Here is a 24,598-nt window from a genome sequence, read left to right as displayed (position 1 = left end):
AATGACATCATCATCTCACTACTGCAGATTAACATTTGCTAAAGCAATGGATCTGCTCAAGCTATTTTCTACATGAATTTGACTTCTCTAACTATTTCAAAGAACCAACTTCAAGGAAGAAAAAAAACTTCCTGCAGCACTAAGAGAAATACTCAGATTGCTGACCCATCTTATGGTTTACTTCACCTTTTATCATTAGTGTATTAACAGTAAAGGCTGATGTTAAAGGGAAACAAAGAACGACAGAATAGAGAAAAGGAAAAATATGCTTGAGCTTCGCACGCCTGACGATCCCCATGATATCAAGCAGTAACTTTGAATCAAAGCAAATAAATGACTCCTGTTCAAAGTTCAATAATCTGTGCGTTGCAATTCACAGGTGTCCTACTGAATCCCAGTCATCTCCACTGATAGGGTGTGTTATAGAGCCAGCAAATGGGCTATAAATTAATATACCCTGAGAGAGGCATATGGGGTGAAATGGAATGTACTATATCGGTTCAACAAAAGGTGCCACATCTTTAAAGCAGATATGTGATATGAAATTTTACAGCTGAAGGAGAAATGTCACAGAGCTTTGATAAGAGAGCGATGAACTTTCTGCCCCCTACCCAAACTGCTATTATCAGGTCCTAGTGAGCAAAATGCATCATTTATATCCCACAGCCTGCACTATTATCTCAGAGAAAGACGGCCGTTTTAAAACAGTGGAGGAACCCAACCACCAGAAACACTGCCTCTTCTCCTCCTCACCCTCTGCGCCCACCTCCCTCTCCCCAGCCCGCCTTGACCCACATACACTGGGTGCTTCTGGTCTTCAGCAGCTGAGAGAAAGGTGAGCATTTGCTAAAAAGCAAGTTTCCAGGCAGCGATGTGAGTTGGGCCACATGGGTACGGGCCACTGTGGGGAGAAGGAGGAGTGGGGATTTGGTAGTGGGGTTAAGATCAGGTTTGTTTTCAGGAGGTTTTCATGGCTTAGGGGGGAAAGAGTTGAACAAGCCAAAGGGATTAGGGCACTTTAGCTGTGACACTCTACAAATGATGAGAAGGGGTAGAGGGGCGTCGTGGGGGGTTGTGTCACTGAACATTAAGACTGGACATACTATTGGAGTGGAATTGTCCAATATGGACACATATCCAAGTGACACTGGGCGAGGTCTTTCTGTGAAGCTCCTATGACTAGGATCAGGCCGTGCCCATGTGTAACACCATGGTCCTGTTTGAATCTGAACTATAGGCGATAAAGTTATGAAGAAACATTTAGAACAGTACAGCCACACACCAACACCCACTCACACACAAGAACTTGGTGCTGCAGTACATTATCAACACGGAGACTGTTGTTTGGTGTCATTGAACAATTGAAATATACCAGCTGTCAAGCTCTCCATTTCATCAAAAGCCTGGTGAGGTTAGCAGCAGGCTCAGTCACAACAATCTCGGCGACATCCATCTTTAGAGGAGCCCTGCAATTTCTATTGATAGCATGTAAAGGGAGACAGCAAAACTTAAAGAATGACTGTCCTCACACAGAGATATCGCTGTATCGCTGACAACATCTAGAGGACACACACCACACCTGCTGGAATCTGATTACTTTAAATGCTTTTCTTTAAAATTTCAGAACCATCAAAAGGACATTTCTCCACCTCAGCGTGTCAGGATGAATGAGTAATTGATGGTGTGTTCATTGGAAATGCATGTATTTCAGATAGATGGATGAAAAGACTAAGAGTATAGCTGCAAACGGAAGATGCAGTTTTGTCTATTCAGGCATGTCACCAATAAAACACAGCATGACATGAAGTAGTTATTTTTTGAAAAAAATATAGGTAGAGATTAGTTTGACAAATCTTTATATGACTGCCCTGTGAAATATCAAGACAAACAAGTTTTTAGCAAGAAACACAGGTAAACATTGCTACCTCCAAGACTTGATATTCTGCTGTTAATTCAGGAAGAGACTATTTTAAAGCACTCCTGTATCTCCTCCCAAGTCAATTACCAGGCTGCAACTTCCCCTGGGTAACGGGGAATTCTGTTTTTCCTGGGTGACCTAGTTGTCTTTTGTGAGTAGGTTTTAGCCGGAGCAGTTTGACAGTCAACAGATAAGATGGATTAAGCTTTTTTTTTCATCCAGTTTTGATGTGAACAGCGTAAAAGCGGGTTAAATCATTGAGTTTCAGGAGTATTTTTAAATGCCTGGAGATAGTGTGATAAAGGAGCTAAACCTAAGTCTTGGGCCGGGAAGGTCAAGGTTGCAGCTTTGGAGAGCAGCTACCCGGTGACGGAGGCCAGCTCTCGTCTCTCTCAGAGCGAGCTGAGCGCCACAGCCGAGCCCACCTCTCATCACTCCCAGAAAAGATACACGAAGGGAGTGAAACAAAATCCAGTGAGAGCTTGACGGGCGGCATCAAAGAGCAGTGCACCCTTGCCTTGTGTGGGTGCCCGCGTGTATGTGTGTGTGTGTGTGTGTGTGTGTGTGTGTGTGTATGTGTGTACATAAGCATGTGAGCAAGTGTGGAGGAGGGTTATTTAGTTCCTGCTTGAATTTGTGTGCATGCATGAATGAGATGGGGATGCGTGTGTGTTTGTGTGTGTCTACACACTGTAAAATATCATTCCTCCATGAGCAACTAGCTCCATAATTATGTTTTGATTATTTGCAAGTACTAAAATAAAACAGCAATTAATCTGTTGATGTAAGACAGAAAATAGAAATAGGATGTACATATTAAACAACCCAGTTTACAGAGCGAACATTACACATTAAAACAAAATCACATTTTGAGAATATAATTTGTACAACAGCCCCCACCACCTCCTCTTCCTGCCTCTCCCAAACCTGTTCTCAGGCATGCTTAACATGCGCACAGTCCGTACAGTCACATGACGCAGCTCAGCCAATCCTGAATTCATTTGAATTTTTAAGCCGTTCGATGATGAAGCCACTTGAGCAAAAGAAAAGGTGAAGAGGCGACTGAAATAACAAACAAATCACAACGATATGCTCAGTCAAACGCTGCGTGTAACATGTTTGTTTATCACATGTCACATCTGGCCGACGCTGAGAGGTTTTTGGTTAGAAACATTTCTGAGGGGACATATTTAGACACATTTTGTGGATGTCTATTCCCCCACTGCTCCCCATGTCGGTGACAGGGGAGAGTAATCCTATACACAGGCTGCTATTGTGAAATGAGAAACTAGCCTCCTTCACTGCCAGAGACCAGATGCACCTCTCTCCCTCTCTCTCTCTCTCTGTCTGTCCTAATCTGTAAACGACTTAAAGGAGCCTTATCTCCGGGCTCTTCTGCTTCATTTCATGCTTGATTTACTTTAATTTGTCTGATAGGGCACAAGGATTTGGAAATGGCCCATCTTTCGGTGGAAAATGTTCTGATTTTTCTCCGGCATTGTTATGTGGAGGTTTTTGACTTTTCTCTCCCCCTCTCTCCCACTCTCACTCCTCCTCTTTCTCCATCTCCATCTCTCTCCCACTCTACCTCTTCCTCTCTCTTTCTTTCTCCATCACCTCTGTGTTTTTTTTTTTTTTTTGGAGGAGGGAGGGGGGGATCCTGCTCTAGTGCAACAGTCTGTTTGAGTGCATTTGATTTGAGCTAACACAGCAGAAATAAGTTTTCTATGAGGTGTGATTTTGTGATGGACGACGACGACACTGGAGTCGTGTTTGCCTTTCAGATCCACATTCGGCGCAGAGCAGCCGAGTGCTTCAAACCACAAAGATCTTATGTTTAAGTTAAGAGGCAACTGGCCCTCCAGTTTAGCAAGCCGGTGAGCGGCTGGTGCTGATAAAGTTGCTCCACAATGAGGGACAGGGAGAAGCGACATGTCTACAGATGCCTCGAGTTCTTTTTCTGCTGGCAGAACTGAAGTACTTGCATGGCTGTCTGGCTGCTCCTGTCACCAAGACATTTTCCCCACTTCTATTTAGTGACTGAATGACAGTAGAGGCAGTGAGCTATGATTAGAGAGAAGCCCATATCTTACCAAATCCTGAATAATCTCCATCCCCCTCCCACCAATGAGCAAGGCACAGAGGCGGCACAAAAAGCCAGAGAAAAAGAGACAAGGAGAATGAGCAGAGCTGTCCTGTGTGTACAGAGATGTCATATAGTTCCACTGGCCTGCGCTACACACTCAGTGTGACCACTGAAAGGCAAAGGAAAAAAATCTAAATTCATTCAACCTCAGTCAGTCTGACTAATCTGAACGGTGGTAGTCATAATCAGAGAGAGCATTTCACATTCAAATCTGTGCAAAAGAGGGGGATGATAAAAAGAAAGACAAGAAAAACCTACCACATGAATTGGAGGCCTGTATTAAACAATTAAGCTCATTCGGAACTGCTGGTTACATGATCCAAGATTTCAATTTCCCACACACTGTGACATGAGACGTCACTAACCCCACCTCCAAAAACAATGTGCATAAATAAATGGTTAACTACACACACACACACACACACACACAGGGAGGTAGAAACAGGGAGACCATTGAAATTCATCTCACAGCCTGAATTTACTTAACTGCGGGTCTGTGCGCGGTGATAAACGGAGTGATGATCCGGCAACACGTCTTTATCCATGCTTTGCTTTAATTAACGGAGGCTTGTTTGTTGAAAAGATGATTAATATGCCAATGAAAATTGCATAATTGAATACCACAACACTCGCACAATCAGGGAGGAACATGCCATTTTTTATTAACTTTTTATTATCATTATTATTACTATTATTTGGTATTTTAATTCACTTGACAAGTGGGCCCCACCCCACACCACCCCCAAACAGAAAAAAAAAAAGGAGGTGGAATTGGCGTGACCAGCGGGCCAAGCTGGGCCCAGCTGTTCATCACCAATCGGGGGGGGGGGGTTCACAGGCGTGGGCACTGTTCTGATATCAATACCTATCAATGTGATGGCTGTAAATGAGAGTGTGAAGAACGAGAGAGGGGGAAGGACGGGGTAGGTGGTTGGGGTTTTGGGAGAGACACTGCATGGATAGGGTTGTGTGCATTCCTGTGAACAGCAAAGTGAATGAAAGTTAAACAGTACCGCTTAAGAAACTAAGCATTAAAAGCAGCACTTGCACCCAGATTTGACGGAAAGCCTTACAAATACACACAAAGAACTACAAACTAAATTTATTCAAATATATGCTATAGTTTTATTTAAAAAAAAAAGGATCAAAATTCCACGTTCAAGTTTCAGTTGAGCAATCCAGAGTTTACCTAGTGTTATATCCCCTTACACAGCTTGTATGAGTGTCTCCATGTTAATGTTAAATACACAAATCAAATATTCAACCAATTACAATGATACCTGTTAGAAAAAAAAAAAATGTGTGCAGCTACAACACTGCAGGGTAAGCACTGCAGAACAAACATATTCAGAGAGCTAAAGAAAGACGTGATGGGTGTCAAGTCCCTTGGGGGGAAGAAATATCATCTCCAGTCACATTTTTAAGTCAGCTTCATATTTAGAAGCAGCTCCAGTTTTCTAATGAATTATCTGGACTTGTTCATGTGAAACAGTAATCACAGTAAAAGGACGGCATTGTAAGTGGACACAAATTCATTTGAAATGCAGACAAAATGGTCCGAAGTGAATTATCTTATTAAGGACAATCTCAGTGTGCCACCTCCCACATACTGTATCCACACAAAACTAGAACTGAATATAGTGACATCTTCCTCAAATGATAAGAACAGTGATTGCATTTTGCCCTATTTTAGATTATATAACTAACAACCATGAAGTTCCTTCATAAAGCCTCTTAGTATAGCGGATCAGTGACTAAATTTGCATCAAGCCGATGCAGCATAGGAAGTACAGTGATTTGTCTAATCTCTTGTTGCACATTTCATCATTATAGTCACACATTGTGACTTTATGTGTGTGTGTGTGTGTGTGTGTGTGTGTGTACACTGGGGGAGGGTGTTTTCTCTGCATGCATGTGATCCATACAGTAAAAAAGCCTTCATCAACAGTCTCTTAAAGAATAAATGTATTTGGAAAAAGGCAGACAATGTTTACACATAGCACTTTGATTGCAATTTAATTTTACACCACTCAGGGACCCAGGACTCACAGAGAAGCTGATGATGGACTTTCATCATCAGTATCAGCAATCTCAGTGTCATTCATGTTTTGTGAGACTTGTCAGAAGACTTTGAATAAACCCCTGGAGGAGCGAGATAAAACCTTCTTTTCTAAGGGAGAATTGCCATGATGCACATCCAAATTTCTTGATTACAAGACGAATAGGGGGGAAAAATAAAACCTTGAATGAAAGCCGGTGCTGAAAGTTTTCAGTTTGCTGATATAACAGTCAAGTGTGTCTATAAGTCTACTTAAAACGCTTAGGTATCAGTGGAGACAGCTGCGACACTCTCGTCTTATGATTCTGTCGAGACAGTACACTATCAAACCTTTCATACCGTTCCCAAGCTACATTTCCGGTGACAAAAGCTTTGCGAAAGCCTCCTGAAGGATTCATCTATATCCTAATATTTCCAATCCAATTTAACTGGAGCAGCGGAATGGTCTGAGCACTAGTTTACCAATCTTTGCTTTCCAAGACTCTGTGTGCTGAAGGCTTGAGGGGTTCAATCAATGGCGCTTTGATCTCGGCTGGAACCATAATTATTTAACATTGTTACAAGGATTTCTCTAATCCATCCTACCATTAAATCCCTTTTACACCCTCATCTTCTTCAGCCTAATCTGCATCTGGGTGCTCCGTTTGTCTCTCTCCCTCATTTCGCCTCGCCCCTCCTTCCTTGACGACACCCTGACTTTATATTGGACTTGGGTGCCAAGTTAGAAAATGCCTTGTTTACTGAGAGCAACCTGACTGATCTGTCCTCGGAATGGACTGTAGCTCTGCAAGAATGCATAAGTTTTACTCTGTGTTTGTATTAAGAGTTTTGGTCAGTTCAGTTCATTCAGCGCCAAATGGTGAAAAGCTTCTGCAGTTTAAATGGAAGGAAATAGACAATACATTATGAACTGTTGAAGGTAAATTGAACCTCCTGGTACTTCATCTTACTGTTTTCCACTAACTTTCTTCGGATGATTGGGAGTTTGAGCGAGTGCAGGTAACTGATGCCCAATAGGTTAAATCCCATCTGTTTATTTCAGTGATCACTTTGACTCCCAACAAAAAGGGCCCACTGTCCTTTTGCAAATATTTGCGTGTCTGTGTTTCGCCATGATAAAAATAGCAGCATGGGCAACTGCAAACATTTGTTGAGGCACCTGCCACAGTATCGTGGCCATCTGGCCCTCCAATTCTCCTTGCATGACATATGTGCATTAAACCTAAAATGGTTATTGTGTCTTTTTCTTTCTTTTTTTTTTTTGTTTGGAGACTGGAGGAAGACGGAGTGGCCACAGACCCTTCTGGGTTGGCTGGAGTCAAAAATGAGACTCGAGAGTTTTTACATCTGAGTGAAGCTGTGTTTTTGGTGTGTGCATGTTTGATGTGTTCAAAGGCAAATGAAAGGGGTAGATGAAAATGGATATTGTTTTTCAGAGGTGTAAGTATGTGTGTGTGTGTGTGTGTGTGTTGGGGTTGGGGGGTTGGGGGGGGGGGTGTCCCTTTGTGCTTCATCCCTGTTTAACCGTCAGGTAGATTTTCTGATGGCCACTCCTTTAGCTGACCCCGGCTTTGCCCTGGCTAAGGCCCAGCTGGCACCACAAGCTGAGCAAGCTGGGCCACACCAGCCGTCAGGGACAGCCAAGAGAAGAGATTTGTGGACAAGGTGATCACTTCGCTTTTGTTACCTCACTGTCACAGTCATCTCCTCCTTCTGCATCCCTTCCTTTTCCAAAAGCCTTATTTTAAGTGTATTTCCTGTAGTGTCTTAGACTCTGATATTGGTGTGTATAATGCAAAGGCAGCAATGCAAAATTTCTTTGCTATTAAAAGTGAACTTTGCTCTTATTACAGATATTGTTGCTTTATGTAGGTGTTTTTTTTTTGTAGGTCAGAGACCAAAATAAAGATCACTTTAATTGAAATCAATGTTTGTATGAAGTTATCTCTAATATTCTACATGTTAAATGGAGCCGTCAATCAACTTGATGGTGTATGTTCATTGAGGTGTGGGACAAATTCTCGAAAAGAATGGTCAAATGTGAGTGACTGTGATTTGAGTGGCCCATTGTATGACAAGTAAACTGAATGTTACAAGTAAAATCAGGGCATGACCTTTTAAGATTGGTTATTACTGTGTGTGTGTGTGTGTGTGTGTGTGTGTGTGTGTGTGTGTGTCACATTCCCACTACAGTGTTTTATGTTTGTTGCAAAAGTGTAGTCACAGATGATTTTCCTCTATGGTTGAGAATAAAGTTGTATTGCATTGTAAGAAATTGTTAGTATAACCACTGTGGCATTCTTTAGTACATAATAAATGTAATCATATCATATGGTTTACTAGTTTATCATAATGGATTCAAAATGAATAAATGACTACCACACTGAACATAGTGCTATATTAAAGAATAGACACTACTTGCAGAAATGATCACACTTACAGTGCTCTTAATGAAGCCTAGATTCTGATGAGAGGGTGTGGTTTACATGAGCAAGTATTTAGATAAGGATGAGAAGAGTTCATTAGCAGAGTTAGCTTGCTAACTAACACCATTCCCAATTAGCCTTGAGGAGAGCAAGTGGGAAAGAATGAGAGTCAGATTCCTATCACCGCCAGTCCATAAAAATGAATAGAATAGCATAACACACTATCTCCCGAATCAGCGGCTGATTGCAAAACATCCGTGACGAGAAACGAACACGAGACAGGAGATCAGTGTGCAGATTTGCTTAAGGACATACTTGTAGAGACGAGGGGAGAGAAAAGGGAACTCGCTGGGTGTTCCACATCAGAGACCCAGCACTCTGAACAACAGAGAAGAAGAGCCAGCTATCAGATTAATAGTGAGTCATTCAGCACAGTTCTCTGCTGTTCCAGGCAGAAAGACAATCAGAGAACAGGGGGCAACCGTGGACAGCACTTGACATGAGTAACTAAAGTGGAGATGAAATGCAGGGACAAAAAAAATGTTCAATTACAGGATGTAGATTGTAAAGCCTTTTGTTGTTACTCAGCAAAAGGGAAACGGTATGGAGGTGCTTCAATCGAATCACCAAAGCAGGTGGGCATGTTCCGAGTTAGCCCACCTCATTAAAAGGCTTCACTCTCTTTTTATGTAACGGCCATTACACATCCTATTCAGATGCACACGCGCAGTGATTAAAAATTATCTGTTGGTGATCATAATCACACCTGCTTAAACTTAAGCCAAAGAATAACAAAGAACTTTTGAATGCTGAACATTTACAAAGAGATTAAAGGGTAGACAGTCTCAAACTAAATAAATTTGCTTTTAATCGCTTTGAACAGGAAGTCATGTCATTTCAAATGTTCCTATCTGATTGTCTGATTCCCCTCTTTAGTCAAATTACAACATGCCCATCTGACTTTTCCAGCACAATAGGAAAAATTAAAAAGGGAAATGACCTTTCATGGCAGCCATGATGGGAGAGTGAATGGCATTATTATGCACCAAGATTAATTTCTGCCCACTCTATGCTGTCCATTGAGAAAACAGAGGAGGGGCATGAATGCCTTGGTGTAAGTCACTCACTAATTGGTTGGTATATCATAGAGATGTTGAGAAACTTACATAAGTGGTAACAGGTTGATTATGAACATGTTGTGTTTCCCTGATAGTCCAGGCTGCCAAACTCCAGCTTACAGGACATAAACCAAAGCACTAGTTTCTTTTAAGTTGGATGCAGCCATGTGCTAAGTGCCATTTTTCAGTTTGTAATACAGCAGAGATTAGGACACAGTGTTGATGTCCTCAAACTGGATGTCACCTGATAACTTGAAACCACTCAGGCTGTGGTTTAGTAAAACATCACCTCCTCTGCAGTTCAGCCGTCCCCACTGTATGCTAGAGACACTTCACACGTCTCCCTCCTCTCCCTCTGCTACCTGTCTAGCAGTGTGTTTCTGAGCCTCCAATTCTTATTTTGATGGCTAAGTAGAACGGGGAACCATAATTACAGACATACATCTAGTCATGCAACATCCATCCCTCCTTTTCAAAGCAGTATTTTTAGGCTCAGCATTTTCTCGCCCAAAAGGGCCTTTTTCCGCATATGATGCCTTCTTTTTGTCATGGCCTGCATAGTTCTGAGCTGACCCCCTCAGCCCTGTCTCCTGACTGATCACAGTGATGGTTTATTACTGTCGTCCCAGCTCTCTTATCTTTAGCCAGCAATGCTCATTTCCTTCCCCAGATTTAAATGCAAATGTGAAATTTAATGATAAATGCATTATCTGATAGGTGCGATAACACTGATTCACTGTCAGTATAAAATACACACCCCGGGGGGCTTCATGCTAGCAAGCACAACTTGCCCAAATCCACTTTTCTCTCTCTCTCTCTCCCTGTCTGTCTCTTGCTCTGTCTTTTTTTCTTCTTTTTTTTACAAACTCATGTACCTGCAATAAATTCTTGAGGTCATTTTATGTGCTGAAAGGAGTCACATTTTGTGTGTTCAGCAGTGTGGGTGCAGGGTATTGCTGAGCAGTAATTGCTGTGCAAGTATCTTGTTCAATGTATTATCCATCAATTTGATGAAGTTGGTTTTGGTAAAAGGGGCAAAACAAGATAAAAAATAAACTCTCTTAAAAGCTGCATCTTCATTGCATTTATAAGTATTATGTGCTGTTAAATTAGCTGGTTATATTTCGTGCAGACTTCTGACTCATTTTGTCCATCTATAGCTGCTACACAAGATATAATGCATTGCAACATTTGAACCAGAAATATATATAAATATCAGCGCCCTCCTCATCAAACTACGCAACATGTATTGCAGTTTAGTTAGAAAAACTTGATTGCCATCTAGAAATAGGATATGAGGACTTTTCTTACTTGGGCCATCCCATTCATCCGGCACCACTGCAGCATGCCTGGTCTTCTCGCCCTGACTGTCCATCTCTGACTCTCCCGGTTCTCGGCTGCCATCTTCCTCTCCTGCAAGACAGAAAAAACATAAAAGGTCTGTAAAGCACATAAGACACAAAGTGAGGACCACTCAGTCTACATTTAATGCTCACACACCAAATGCAATTAAGCCCAGCATTATGGACTGTGCTACCCTTTCAAAGGGGAGACTGTGATGGACATATTATTCTAGCAAATTTCATTTAGTTTTCAAACCCTTTACTGTAACATTCGAACACCGTGTTAGCTATTGTCTTTGTATGTTTCTGTGTATATATAGGTCTGTTCATGTACATTTGTTATGAGCTCACACGGTCCAGCTGCATAGTTTGATGAAAAACAAAAAAGAAAAAAAGAGTTCCCATGAGTACTTGCAGGAACAGGAGGAAGCCCCATGGAACAGGAAGGAAAGCAATGTGTGGGAGAGAGGTGGCTATTTATTACCGTTTGATCTATTGTGGAGTGAGCTAGAATGTGTGTTATAGGATGTCGGGCTGATTTACAGTCTCAGGACTCGCACAGACCATGCTAAGGGATATTTGGGTATCTCTCTCCAGGATGTAAGTGCTTAAAGGCCTTGTTAAACAGACCCCGCCTCTCAGTGTGCAGCTTTAACACTGAGAGTGCTTGTGGAGCATTCTTAGATGCTACTGTAAAAAAAAAAAAAAAAACTGTTTTGCATGTCTACAGCAAGCACAGTTTGTGCTCAAAGTTTATAGGCCCATAAATCTGAGCTTAGTAGGTGCCCCTAGTGTGGTGCTCTAAATAAATCCCATGCCAATGTGGCTGACACAGTGGTAGCACAAAGTGTCTCTCCAAAGTTGGGAAAACCTGCTCGGGGCATGTAGTGATAGTTTGTGGACGAACATTTCTCTCACTTTTGTCACCATATCGTTTCCATCCCTTTGATGTTTTAAACCTCATAGTGAATGGTCAAGGACAGACCTGGATTACTACAATGGATTACTACACCCCAAATACTTTACAAGGAAAAAAGGATAGAGTATAGATTTATATATGAAAATTTTAAAAGATCAACTTCTTAAGATGTGAGTTAGAGAGTGCACTAAAAATCATACCCATCACCAAATATATGTCATGCATACATGCTGTTGTCATGAGATTGTTTAATACATCAGTATCCCTCCCTCCACCCCTTCACCACCACCCAAAATGCATTTCAGAGTGTTAGTTATCACATTTCCAGTGACAACTGCCACAGGACACACACCACTTCACTTCACCGCTGTCCATCCTCAGTTAGGTTAATCTCCACATCAAGCACACACACCATGCTTGTTTAGCTTTTTTTTTTTGGCATGGCTCACTTCAAAGAAGGTATCAAACATTGCCAAAAGGATGTCAGCTTTTTGCCGTGCACTAAAAGAGGAGATGTATACGAAGGAAAAAGTGATACTGAAGTGAAGTCTGCAGAAATGTCCTACTTACAGTACATGAGGTCATTATGACCCACTTTTGCTTATGCAAGTGTCTGCTTGGGCTGGCGATTTCTCCCACTCCTCCTCTCTTCCAGTATATTATCAGGCAGCCCACTCAACTAAATTCCCCCACTATTTATTGTTGGGCCTGGAGAACCTCTTTAACATACTAGGCTCGTATTATGATGAGGATAACAAAGGCGTATATCAACAGTTCCTTCCAATGGAGCGTAGTTTAAAAAAAGCTGGCGAGATAACATTAAAGGCACTACCTTGATCTCAGGCGAACATGTTAAGCCCTGTAACGAAACGTATTGGAAGTGTTTAATTACAGCCCGGGAAATGAAGCTACAAGATGATTCCTTAATTAAGCAGTGATTAAGGATTTTCTGCCTTCTATCTAACACAGTTTGCAATGCATTTTAAACACAATCGCCCAGGCAACCTCACAGGGAACAATGTCACAGGGCTTTGATGAAGTTTCCTGCACAAATGTCACTAGAAAAAAGAAAGCTGTGCAGAGGTGCTGCAGCAGCACTCCTTTATATACAGTATAGTTTGATATAACCTGAAATACAAGGAATGTGAAGACCTATTTTTATGGCCTTATATGCATATGAATTTTGACCTAATGTAGAAAAAGATTCTTTGTCTCGTTTTCATTGTTTGAATTGAAACACTCTGCAGTCTTAATCAAGACAGACAGATCGCCAATGATCATCCTCTACATTATCGCCTAGATCATAATTTACATCTGTCTTACTTTCCTTTCCCTGCACAATCAAATGGAGATACTCAAGGCTGAGTGAGAGAAGGATGAAGAGAACAGAAGGGACAGGGAGGGCTGGGGAGGCGAGGCGGCCTGCTGGGTGCAGGGTTGGCGGGCATGCAAGAGGAGCCAGTGAGCTGTTAAAATCAGCCCTATCGCTGCTTTATCAAAGGACAGCTCTCTAGCCAAATCGCAGTCACACGCAGCGTGCCACACATTCAGGTCAATAAGCTTATAGGCGATTTACACAAACAATTCCTCGAGCAAGGTAGCAACAAAGTCATATTGGCTTTTTCTCTCCCTTTTAGCATTGTCTCTGCCAAGAAAGCCCTTGAAAATGTCAATCTCTCATGTGTGACTTTAAGGAGCTCAGAGCACCCTAATCCTGACCACTGAGTCTAGAGACAGGTTGCAATTTCTGCAAAATGGAGTCTAAGTATTTTTAAGTCTATATATGGGACTGCAAAGTTCTATATGTTACCGAGTTTGAGGCTTGATGACTTTAACCCACTGCTACTTTTCTAAACCCATCACAATCTTACTAGTGTTGGAGCTTGCAATAATTTTCAGAATGTAATATTAGGTGGGATGGCTGCTGTCCCTCCAGCAGTGGTAGTGGTAGTCAGTTGATATTGCATATTTGGTTGTTGATGCAGATTATGCTGCAACAGATAAAGTCAATTCCAGGAAGCAACCTTTTTCACCAAAGTCAAGCATAGCTGTAAGACTTCCCTGCTATCTGAAAAACAGGTTTGAATTGCATGAAATTTGCAGCAGGCAGAGCACTCCATTGGAGGGAGGCTATTAGTGAAATGCCTTGCCACTGTCTCTTTAAATGCCAATAAATTCCCATCATTACAGAATCTGGCAGTTTTCCTCCCTGTCTGCAGCCTGGGTCTTTATCTCGCTCTGCCTCAGTCTCTGAGCATGTAGATCTGGCCCAGTTAGATTGTCATACTTAACAAACATTAATGATTAATTTCCTCCACTGAGTCAAATGGGGCTAAAGGGATGACTCGATTCATCTTATCGCACCACAAATTAGCATTTCCCCATATTCTCCAGCATCAACTGTGCATTACAATTCCACATTTACCATTCTGGGCACTGGCAGCTGTGGCGAAAGAGCCAGGGAGATCTTTCTCTTCTGTTGCTGGAGATTCTGATTACTTTGTGTTACAAAAAGAGTGGCATAATTAATTCTGCCACTTTCTGTTTGTTACTGTATGCCCCTGCCTGCTGCAAGTCAAATTACACATTGAGAGGTTACTTGAAGGGTCAAGGTGGGTTTGTTATTTGCAGCGCTGAGTCCTGCTATGGACTACTGAGCTTTCACTCATGTATTCTGGCAAAATGTTTCTGGCTACATTATAATTCTATAATTTTAAAGGGGAACAGTGCCAATACTCACATTCAGTTAAAAATTTTGAAAAACTTCACAATTACACAGTTTGAGCTGAAAAAAAATTAAAAGTTATACAACTTTACAAAGCGATGTTTTACATGTAGGAAATGATACACGTGAAATGACATGTAAATTTACTGTCAGAGCAAACTAGGGAAGTCATTTTTCATCAGACAACATTTGGAACTGAGAAGGGGAACAGCTTGTGGCGACACCCTGTGCTGAACTTCACAGATAGCCAACAATAAAAGAGGGGGTAAAACAGCAAGGTGAAATTTCACAATTTCAGTAAAAAAAATAAAAGGATGCCATTCAGTGTATAAAAAAAGGTATCTTTCTTAAAATTATGGAGCCAGGTGTGTCAATATTGTATAAATCTTTGCTGTGGAGTCGGTGTGTTCATCATCACAAGCAGAACACCATAAATGTGAAATTGACCAAGCAGCAGAAGTTGTTTGAGGTGAGATTCTGTTTTAATCACTAGGGAAAGTCAAGGTTATTTCTTTAGACATGTGGCTTTTTCCTCACGGAGCACTCGGCAGGTAGGCAGGTCCCCTCTAATTCTACATGTATTAAAACACTGTTGCCTCTCTATGGGATTCCACTATTGTAAAAGGCTGCTTCATTCCACATCCTCTATGTTCGTTTGGAGTGTCACTGACAAAGAACTCTTTGCTAGTGACACTTTGCATTTAATGGTAGATGATGTCTGCACAATGTGGTATTTCGCTATTATTGATAATATTGATGTGTGGTTCTCAGGTTTGGGCTCAAGACCCCCCCCTAAAGACCAGAAAGGTAGTGACAGAAGAAGTGCTGAGATATAACAGCAACTTTTTCATGTGCAGCCTGGTTGAGTGATCTATAAAAATGGTTCTAGTCACCGGTTTTGTATCTTAAATCTGAACCTGCAGTGCAGCTTGAGCTAAATGTACTTGAGTGAATAATGTTTCCCTCTGAAATTTAGCAAAGTTGAAGCTTAAAATGGTATAAAATGGATATTATCAAGCAGGAAAAACATATTTCTTGTACACTTATTATTTTTCTATTATACAACAATTGTATCATGTTAGGTCTCTGAAAATCCTTCAAATAAAATCCACCAAAGACATCACACCACAGAATTGGCTGACCATTATTACATTATTATATATGCACAGTTTGGCATACATGAGATTTACCTTGACACCATGGACCAAGCCTCTAGATGTGATGCCACCAGCATATTACAAACCACATCGAGAGACACCAAAAACCACTGAGAGCCATGACACCATTAACTAAACAGGTTAGGGTGTCAACCATCACCCACTTTGGAGGTTCCCAAATCTTAGGCCAAGATGGGACATCAAGGTGCTCCATGCACTTATCTGGGGACTCCCTTTTCTGCAAGGGTAAGGCAAATGCCTGAGTCTTTGGTGGCATTCAACTTCTTGACCTTTGCGCCTTTAAGCGGCTTTGCTACTTCACCGCACTCTGATCAAAGTTAATAAGTGCTTCATATGTTAATGAAAATTGGTACTCCTCTTTGTGTTCCTACAGCTTTTTAATACCTATTATAGACTGAAACTTTTAATGGAGGTTTTAGGTCCCCCTGACAAGCCCATTTCAGAGTGACTACACAGATACAAGGCTAAGCTAAGACCAGAGAGTCACTGCTCAGTGGAGGAACCTTACACGGGAGACCTTATTCTCCGGAAAGCAGCAGAAGATAAAGGCCATGGGATGAGTGCCTGCTTTAAAACCCACGTTCAAGTCCGCACAGGGCTAATTACAGCACGCCATCACATTTGAGAGGGTTTAGTTAATCAAGGGGGCTCTCTTTTTCCTCCTATAGTCGAGGAATAACACACTTAAACCATTTAATGCTGCTAGGATTGCGTCCGATTTAATTCATGGCAGTCTCACATAAGTGGGGTAAATTTAAGCCACTCTGACATTAGTTTTAAATAGATCTAATTGAGGAAGGGATCATGGGGAAAATGGCTACACCTGATGATTGCACACAAACTTGCCACAAGGAAAAAAGAAGTGTGGATAGTACATCATTTGGATTTTAGAAGGCAATGGGAGACTTAGCTACTGTTAAGCTTAGATAGCAAAGTAATAAGGACCAGAAAAGTAGTATTTGACATTTCGGATTGCTATTTAGTGTTGACTTTATTCCTAAACATGGGGAATGGAAAGAAGATTTGAGGCCCAGTTCCTTACATGGTTTTATTCAAAACAATGGAAATATCTAACTGCTCTGAAAAGGTTCTTTGAAGATTTTACAAGAAGTTGTACTTTTTTTCTCGCCGTAGCCAACAATGTATACTGCACCATCTATTGCGTAGCTACTGGGTTGTTACGAGAACATACATTGTACTTTGAAGTTTAAATGAGGACACATTACGAAAGAGACAAAGGGTAAAGCAAACGAGGCGTCTCTGGTAATTGCAATTTCCGAACAATTGTGCCGTTCAACTTTTCCCAGAGAACAAAAGGAAAACATTATTGATACGATTACTGGGGCATAGCCTACCTGAAACATGAAAGATTTATTTTTCTTCGGTAATGTAATCCCACGAGGCACATCAGTTTAGAAGTGTGAAAAAATAATTCTAAACAATTTTCTCTTTGAAAGGAGAAAGAAGAGGCAGACATTCAAAGCGCTGGTTCTTCATTAAAAAGTCAAATTTATGGCAACCATGCGCCAATAAGAGCAGGGACACCTGGGGTAGTGAGCACCATGGAACCAGGGGGTAGAAAGAGGTGGGGGGTGAAGGGGAGTTAGGTAGAGAGAGGTGGGGCAAGTCTGTCATCTTCACACTGTAACCTGGAGCAGACCACAAATTAGCTTCTGTGATGGCAAGGTGTGACCGAAATGAAACAAACATACAAAGAAGCAATCTAATTGAATTGGAGTTCAAAGAGGACTTGGGCGCATTTGGCGATGCTGAGGCGCTTTATAGTGCTGGACCTCCGAGCAGTAGCAGGTGCTGCTGAGTGTCCACAGAGCTTTAGCGCCGGCTCAAAGGGATGTACTACATTCTCCAGTGCATTGGTGTACCGTAGCACACCTTCGCAGCACTATCACAGAGGGAGAGCTGGTGCTGCCAATGCCATCGCCCTCTCAGATCAAACCACTGCTCTTGGGCAGATTGCTGGGATCAAATATCAAAATGGATAGTTCCAACTCAAGGCAGTGATGTAGGAGAAATTCTCTTACGGACACAAGTTCTGCCAGGTTTGATTTGAACATGGTGAGGAATTTTATTGGGTGCCATTGGCAGGAGTTTGACTTATCTTTGATGCTTGGCACAAGGGTTGCTTAACATATTGTCTCGTATTAGGCGTTAAAAAGAACACTGTACACTGTTTTGTGGAAAATGGTTTCTGCAGTTTCAGTGTAGAATAAGTTAGCGACCCTCACCTTTGTTGCAGAAGTACTCCATGTCTTCACAGCTCATGTTCTCAGTCTCAAACTCTGTGGTGAAGTTCTCCTCCACAGAGAACTCGTCTTTGGCCAAGAGCTCATTCTCCTCAGAGACACACTCCTCCTCCTCTTCCTCCAGGCCATCCTCCAGAGGACCTAAGGGAACACACAGACACAGACACAGACACAGACACAGACACAGACACACACACACACACACACACACACACACACACACACAAGAGAGATGTTCACCAGTTTCATCACATCCTTCAGGCTTCAAGAAAACAATTGTCTGCCTTGCTTCTTTTCCTTTCTCGCAATAATGCAAAAGCAGATTTAGAGCACTGTACTGTACATACACTCCATGATCATTTAGTGTAGACAAATATAAAGCCATGTCAATAAAGTATACAATATTAATTTACCATAATATTTCAAAAAGGTCTTTCTATTAAAGCTCCAGAAAAAGCCCTTTGAGGTTGTGTGAGTTCGGAAAAAAAGCTGACACGCAGCCAAGGTGAGCGTTGATGTTAATCCTGCTACCTGCTAAACAAAACCCCACACAGATGGAGGGAAGCGGAAAAAAAAAAGTTCCTTTCCACACTTTTCATACAGGCATCAGCATGGGAGGGGGAAAGAAAATACTTTTATTAATTTGTTAGCCTTATCACAGGGTACAATGTTGATTTTCCATTTACATTCCATGCCTCCGGGTAATACACCAGTGCAATCTTAAAGGAGACACTTTTCCGTGTGATTAATTTTTCCCCCCTCTGTGCAATATTATTTCTTTAAATCTAAATGATTTCAGAGTTTTGCTTGTAGCTGTACATCTCTTTTGGTATTTGCATATTACTGTTTTGCTTCAATCAAGGGCATTGATGGAAATACTGCACTGCTACCTGAATTGTATTAGTTCTGAAAAACATCTCACTCGGCATTTGAATGTTATTAAGATAATGTGCATCTTGCATGCCTCTCCTTCACACCAAATATGTCTCCCCTGTCTGCACATGAATTACCATGGCAAACGAGTGATGGAACACAAGTTTAAGTTAGTATATATTTTAAATAATGCACTTCAAACTAAAATCCTGTGTGACTGTCAGAATAAAATCTCCTTCTTGAGTAGTGTTCAAACTGAGTAGTCATATCAAAAGTGCTGCCATCAGTGCCTGCTAGCTCGGGATGCTGTCTTATTTTCTGCCTGTCACACATGAGCTATGTTGCAGCCTTCTGCGCATCATCCTGGGTCTCAAACAGAGTACACTGATATCCTCTCGACACCTTTCAATGTGTTTGTTCTATTGTAGCGGGAGTGATTCTCTCAGCTTTAATAAAGCATTAATTTCAGTTCACAAAGTGAGGCTGGTGTGCCTCTCCTGTTTCTCTTTCTTCCCACACCAAGCATCATAAAAGACCCCCCTGATGTCCACAAACTGTTTGCTCTTTTCATTAGTCTTATAAATTACTCCTTTGTAGAAGTCTACATCTGCAGGAGCCGCGGACATGAAAAGAATTAGCACACAGATCTCTAATAGACACTGTGGAGGCAGAGTGCTGCTTTTAAATTAGGATACAGTTTTATGATCTTATCTGATGCCTTCTGCTGATTCGCTGAGGAGTGAAGTGAGGCGTGAAGTGACTCGATGAGTCTACCATTGCTTAAGATGATACTGAGAGATAAATATCGCAGTATCAAGGGGAGATTGTATGACTGGCGTTAAAAGCTCCTGCCAAGGCAATTGAAGACAGTGTGAAAGAAAGTGGGGACCTACATTTCTATATACACACTCCGTACACATTCCATTACACAGCTGAATAAGAACTGTGTGTACAACTAAACGATTCTTCCTCTGTTGCTGGCAAAATACAGCAGCGCTACTGCACCACAGAAAATAGACCTACAGTGCTGTGCGATAATAAGGGTAAAGGGAGATTAAAGATAAACTTCATGGTCAATAAGACACAAAGATTAGGTAGATAAGATGAGATAGAATTGAGGTTTAATAGACTCAGAATAAGGGCATCTCACTTCCCCACTCTAACAGATAGCAACTAAATGGAGCATTTTTAAAGGAGAGATACTGGAGGCCTTACTGAATATGGAAAAATGAAATACTCCACCCAGTCAGAGACATTAAAGGGGGTCTGATGGCTACTTCTTGGGGACCGCGTAGATTACCAAAGTTTGTTCACATTCTCACATGTTTAGTTTATTATACAGTATTCATTGCATAGAGAGACCTGAAATTATTTCAGAGACAGCAATGATAAGAATAATGACTTTCTAAACGACTAGCACCACACTCCTAACTCATTTTCTGATAGTGGCGTTCCTGCTATATTTAGTTGTGTACTGTTTAAAATCCTGTCACATTCACTGTGTGACCCGCGCTTGTTGGTGCATTTCTATAGGGTATGCTGACGAATTGGGCCAGAGGAATGTCTGCCGCTTCACCCCATTATCAAGCCTCCTCGGAAGTTCAGATGGCCAATGACACTGCGGAGAGCGTTTGCATTTAACTTCTCCACACAGACTACAACACAGTCCACTTTAAATGTTTCTGTCTTTACAACAGCCAAAACCAAGGAAGTTTAAATGAAGGTGGTCCTAGAAATGACAGCCGATCATAACAGCACAAAACACTATTTTAGACAGCCACTGTACTTGAAAACATTTAGGGATTCGATGCGGTAGCAAATTTTTAGATTTCAGCCTACTGCAAATGTCTCACTTGCATTACAGTGTAATCTAATCTAATGTTCTTCTCAAAGTTTATAGAAGAAGCCAAAATAAGCAAATTAGTGCCACAAAGACAATTTATCCTACATATACAGGGTAAATTGTCCGTGTGGCATTATATATATCTTACATATATATATATTTATATCTAAGATGTGACAAGTAAAAAAGGTGAGAATTGCTAATCTACATGAGTTAATCACAAAAAACAGTCATTTGATTAATAATAATCAGCCCTGTAACTTAAAACATGACACCTGTTCTAGAGAAAAGCTAGTTTTTTTTGTTTTGTTTTGTATTTTTTAAATCATCCCAGTACAAAGACTGATAGCTGCACAGTTTTATGGGGATGTTTTAGGAAACTGCACCCTGCCTGAACTTCCTCTCAATCAGACTCAATGTCCAAGTGTCCCTGCACTGATACAGCCTTGTCATCCACACCCTTCACCCTGAACTGTATCATCCACATTCATCAGACTCTTCCTCTGACGACAAGAGAGAGAAATCTCAGCACTGTTCAAACAGTCATGCAGCAGAAGCAGCAGCCAGGAGCAGCCAATACTAATGGAGACATTGGTAGCTGAATGCAGGCTTGATCACAGTCACTCTTTTGTTCATGGCATGGCCTCTGTCTGATAGGGATCGGCCATGCGGAGTGGAGCTCCAGAGAGGGATATGGTAATGCCCCCGCCGAGTCTATAAAATGGGGTGATACTCTGAGACCATATGATGGACAGAGGATTAATGAGTCACAGAGGAAGGGGAGCAGGGAAGAGAGGAACACAGACAGAGGTGGTGGAAGGAGCATATCTTTCAGGAAAACAGTCTGTAAAGTACAAGAGTGTGCCTCAGTGGACTAACACAGAAAATGAAAAAACACACAGATGTGTCAACCTTCCCTCACAAACTCACTTTAAAAAAAGACGATCTCTAAACAAACGTGTGCATGCGCAAAACTGTTTGAGTGACTGCTAATTTCATGGCATGCTTTTTCAGCCGTCTGCAATGTGGGGAGCTTGTGGCCGGGCTGTGATAGCGATACCTCACATTATCAGCAGGCTCCACAGTGTGATGTGTGGATCACAAACCCAGCCTCCTCTATAGCTCCCTAATTAGAGGTGAGGTAATTGAATCTGACAGAACAAAGCGGCAGATCTCTATAAGCATGGAAATCATTTTTACTCCCACCTATACAGGTTTTCATCCAAAAGGTCCATTGAAAATGTGTCCAAGCTGGCCTGGGGATAAAACGTAGCACCTGAGACTAAACATGAATGCATAATGCAGCCCTAAAATCCAACAGGGCCACACGGCTCAACCTCTGCCAATTCTGCTCTCTATGTCTCTGCCGTTGTGCCAACAGTGATACTGGGCCTTCCTCACTTCCAGGTGAACACACACATGCTCTGCGGGACTCTTCAAACTTCTGTGGGGGAGGAGATGTAGAAATACAGACTTCGTCTCGGGTTGCAAGTAGCTCTACACCCTGAGCCAGGTAGACTAAGATACACATTCATATGTTTACCCCCACAGCTGGAGAAAGGAAACGGAGAAACACGCTGACCGCAAAGTGTGAAAATAAAACAATTTCAGCTCATCTTGCTAAGAGGGCTGGGAAGTGTGAGGTAAAAGAGAAAGAGAAGGAGGCGGAGTGAGGCGAGGGGAGACTGGGGGCCATACTCTCTCCTCAGCTATAATGACCTTTGGGAAGCAGAGGGCTTCCTCAGTCTTGGAGGAGACTTAGTGTGTATGTTACAGGGCTCAAGCCTCTAATTTAATCCTTGATCACTGTAATGAAATAGATACCATTTATGCAACTCTTAATAGCTTAATATGCTACAGGAACCCTCAAAGGAATTTTTCATTTCAAAGATTTTTTTCGTACTGTATAAATGTTACAAAAAAAAGAACCTTTCTCCAAGTTGTTCACTGTGATCAAACTAAATGTGAAGCTAAGGCTGTAACACAAGTCAAAAGAAAATTACCATTAATATACTGTCTGTGAATGGCAGCTTGTGTGTAAGTGTGTGCTGGGAGGAGCATGGAACAGCTTCAGCAGAGATTGATGTGTTCTCAGAGCTGCAGTCTGTGACCAAGAATAAGCGATGGTATTGTTTAACTTGATTTTCCGGTTGCTAAGCAATGTAATTCTCATGATTAGAAATGGCTGCCTTCCTAAATTCTGGCACTTACAATCAACAGTCAACAAACTGCTTGAAAACTCAGCACCAACGCTCGCCTGGAAATTGTGGTGAAAGAAAAGGGAGAGCGGGTTCATGGCCGGGCGCATGGGGAGTGGGGAGGTGGAGGGGGTGTGTGAATAGATGCATTCACATCCCTGGAAAACATACACACATGGAAACACATGCTTTTCTCTGAGGTTTGAGATGACAAGGCATCTATGTGTAATCTGATGACATCATATATTTAGACGGCCCACACAGTTTACATTACTGCACGTTCATGCTTTGTGCAGTAGGAGGGAACACACCCGTTGGCTGGGTAAAGCATCACTGTCACTATCACTGGCTGCATAGCTGCTGAAAGTGTTACCCAGGTGCGGAACAATGTTATGCTTTATTTTTGTTCATATTTTCAAATGCTGTTAACATAACTCTGCAGAGTATCTTATTCCAATCAGACACAACGTTGGATCCCAGCATGTTTGCAAAGTTGCTAAGCCCTGTGTTGTTGTGCCCGGTGTTTCTGTCTGGACTGTTGAAGGGGAATAACATGCTCTTACTTCTTTATCCAATGAATTTGAATTGGAATGGCATGAAAACATGCTGGCATTTGACTATGCCATTAAAATGCTGGAGGCACCTCTGAGCATGCCCGAGGGCTTCAGCAGATGCCAGCCAGTTTCTCTGTGGAGTTAGCTGGGTCCTGCTTCACTCTACTGCCTCTACTCGTCCCTCCAGAGCTTACAGACACACACATATACACACACACGGAGGTGGACACTGGTACAAATTTTGGTCCATAAAAATCAAAAAGCTTGTCCTCTAGGTAATATGGGCTTTTCTATTTCCTCTATATCAGGCTAACATTTGCTTTGCCGGGGCAACAAACAGATTAAAACACTGTTAAAATGACCAGTATGCTGTATTTAAGTCCTCGCATCTCCTCTGGCTGAATGATTTATTAGTGTCATTCTGTTACTTATAAGGAAATAAAAGTTAACCATGTGCCTTTACACCGAATGTGACAGCTGAAACAAAGCAGGTAAAATATGTGTGGTCTTAATTAGTGGTTTATAAGCAAGCTTTTCACTAGAATGTTCACTTTTAATGAAGCCATTGAGTGAGGCTCCTCCAGGGAGCTATCATGGTTAAGTGGGGGCATCCATCTTCAGCCATTGGCTCGCCTGCAGACGAGTGGAGGCTCTGTCTACAGCACACTCACCTCATATTGGCTCACTTTATCTCCACTAAGTAAAGTCTGTTGGAAGGTGCTAACAGTAGTAAGAAAAGACTTTTCTTCAGCAGCTCTGATGAGGCTGAGGGAGTTTTCATCCTGTGGAGGCAGCAGGCACTTCAGTGTGTGCTAAGTGCCTAATAAGATGCTGCTGTTTAACCTGAAAGCATTTTATTCATCACATTCAGTGGCCGGCAAGTCTGCGGTGATTGAAATAAAATATTGTAAATGCTAAATCTGCCTCTGCAACAATTAGCTTTTAGTTGAGCATCATTTCAAAGAATTGAATGAAGCTCCTTCAGAAAAGGAAAAAATTATTACTGTATCAAATAATGTAGATAAAACAATATT

At 41.7% G+C, this 24,598-nt stretch overlaps 1 protein-coding gene across 1 annotated transcript in view; it reads right to left on the bottom strand.

Moving 5' to 3' along the window:
* Window positions 1–24,598, bottom strand: part of LOC113122688 (zinc finger protein ZFPM2-like) — a 91,163-nt gene that overhangs the window by 41,221 nt on the left and 25,344 nt on the right. The window contains exons 2-3 of the mRNA XM_026294183.1: window positions 18,079–18,237; window positions 10,979–11,080 (exon numbers count right to left, since the gene is read on the bottom strand). Of these exons, the coding sequence (XP_026149968.1) occupies window positions 10,979–11,080; window positions 18,079–18,237 (261 nt within the window). The remainder of the gene's footprint in view (window positions 1–10,978; window positions 11,081–18,078; window positions 18,238–24,598) is intronic.

This window comes from Mastacembelus armatus, chromosome 16 (genome assembly GCF_900324485.2).
Source record: "Mastacembelus armatus chromosome 16, fMasArm1.2, whole genome shotgun sequence".
In the NCBI taxonomy this organism is placed as follows: Eukaryota; Metazoa; Chordata; class Actinopteri; order Synbranchiformes; family Mastacembelidae; genus Mastacembelus; species Mastacembelus armatus.
The sequence above is the reverse complement of the archived record's forward strand: the minus strand, read 5'-3'. Positions and strand labels throughout refer to the sequence as shown.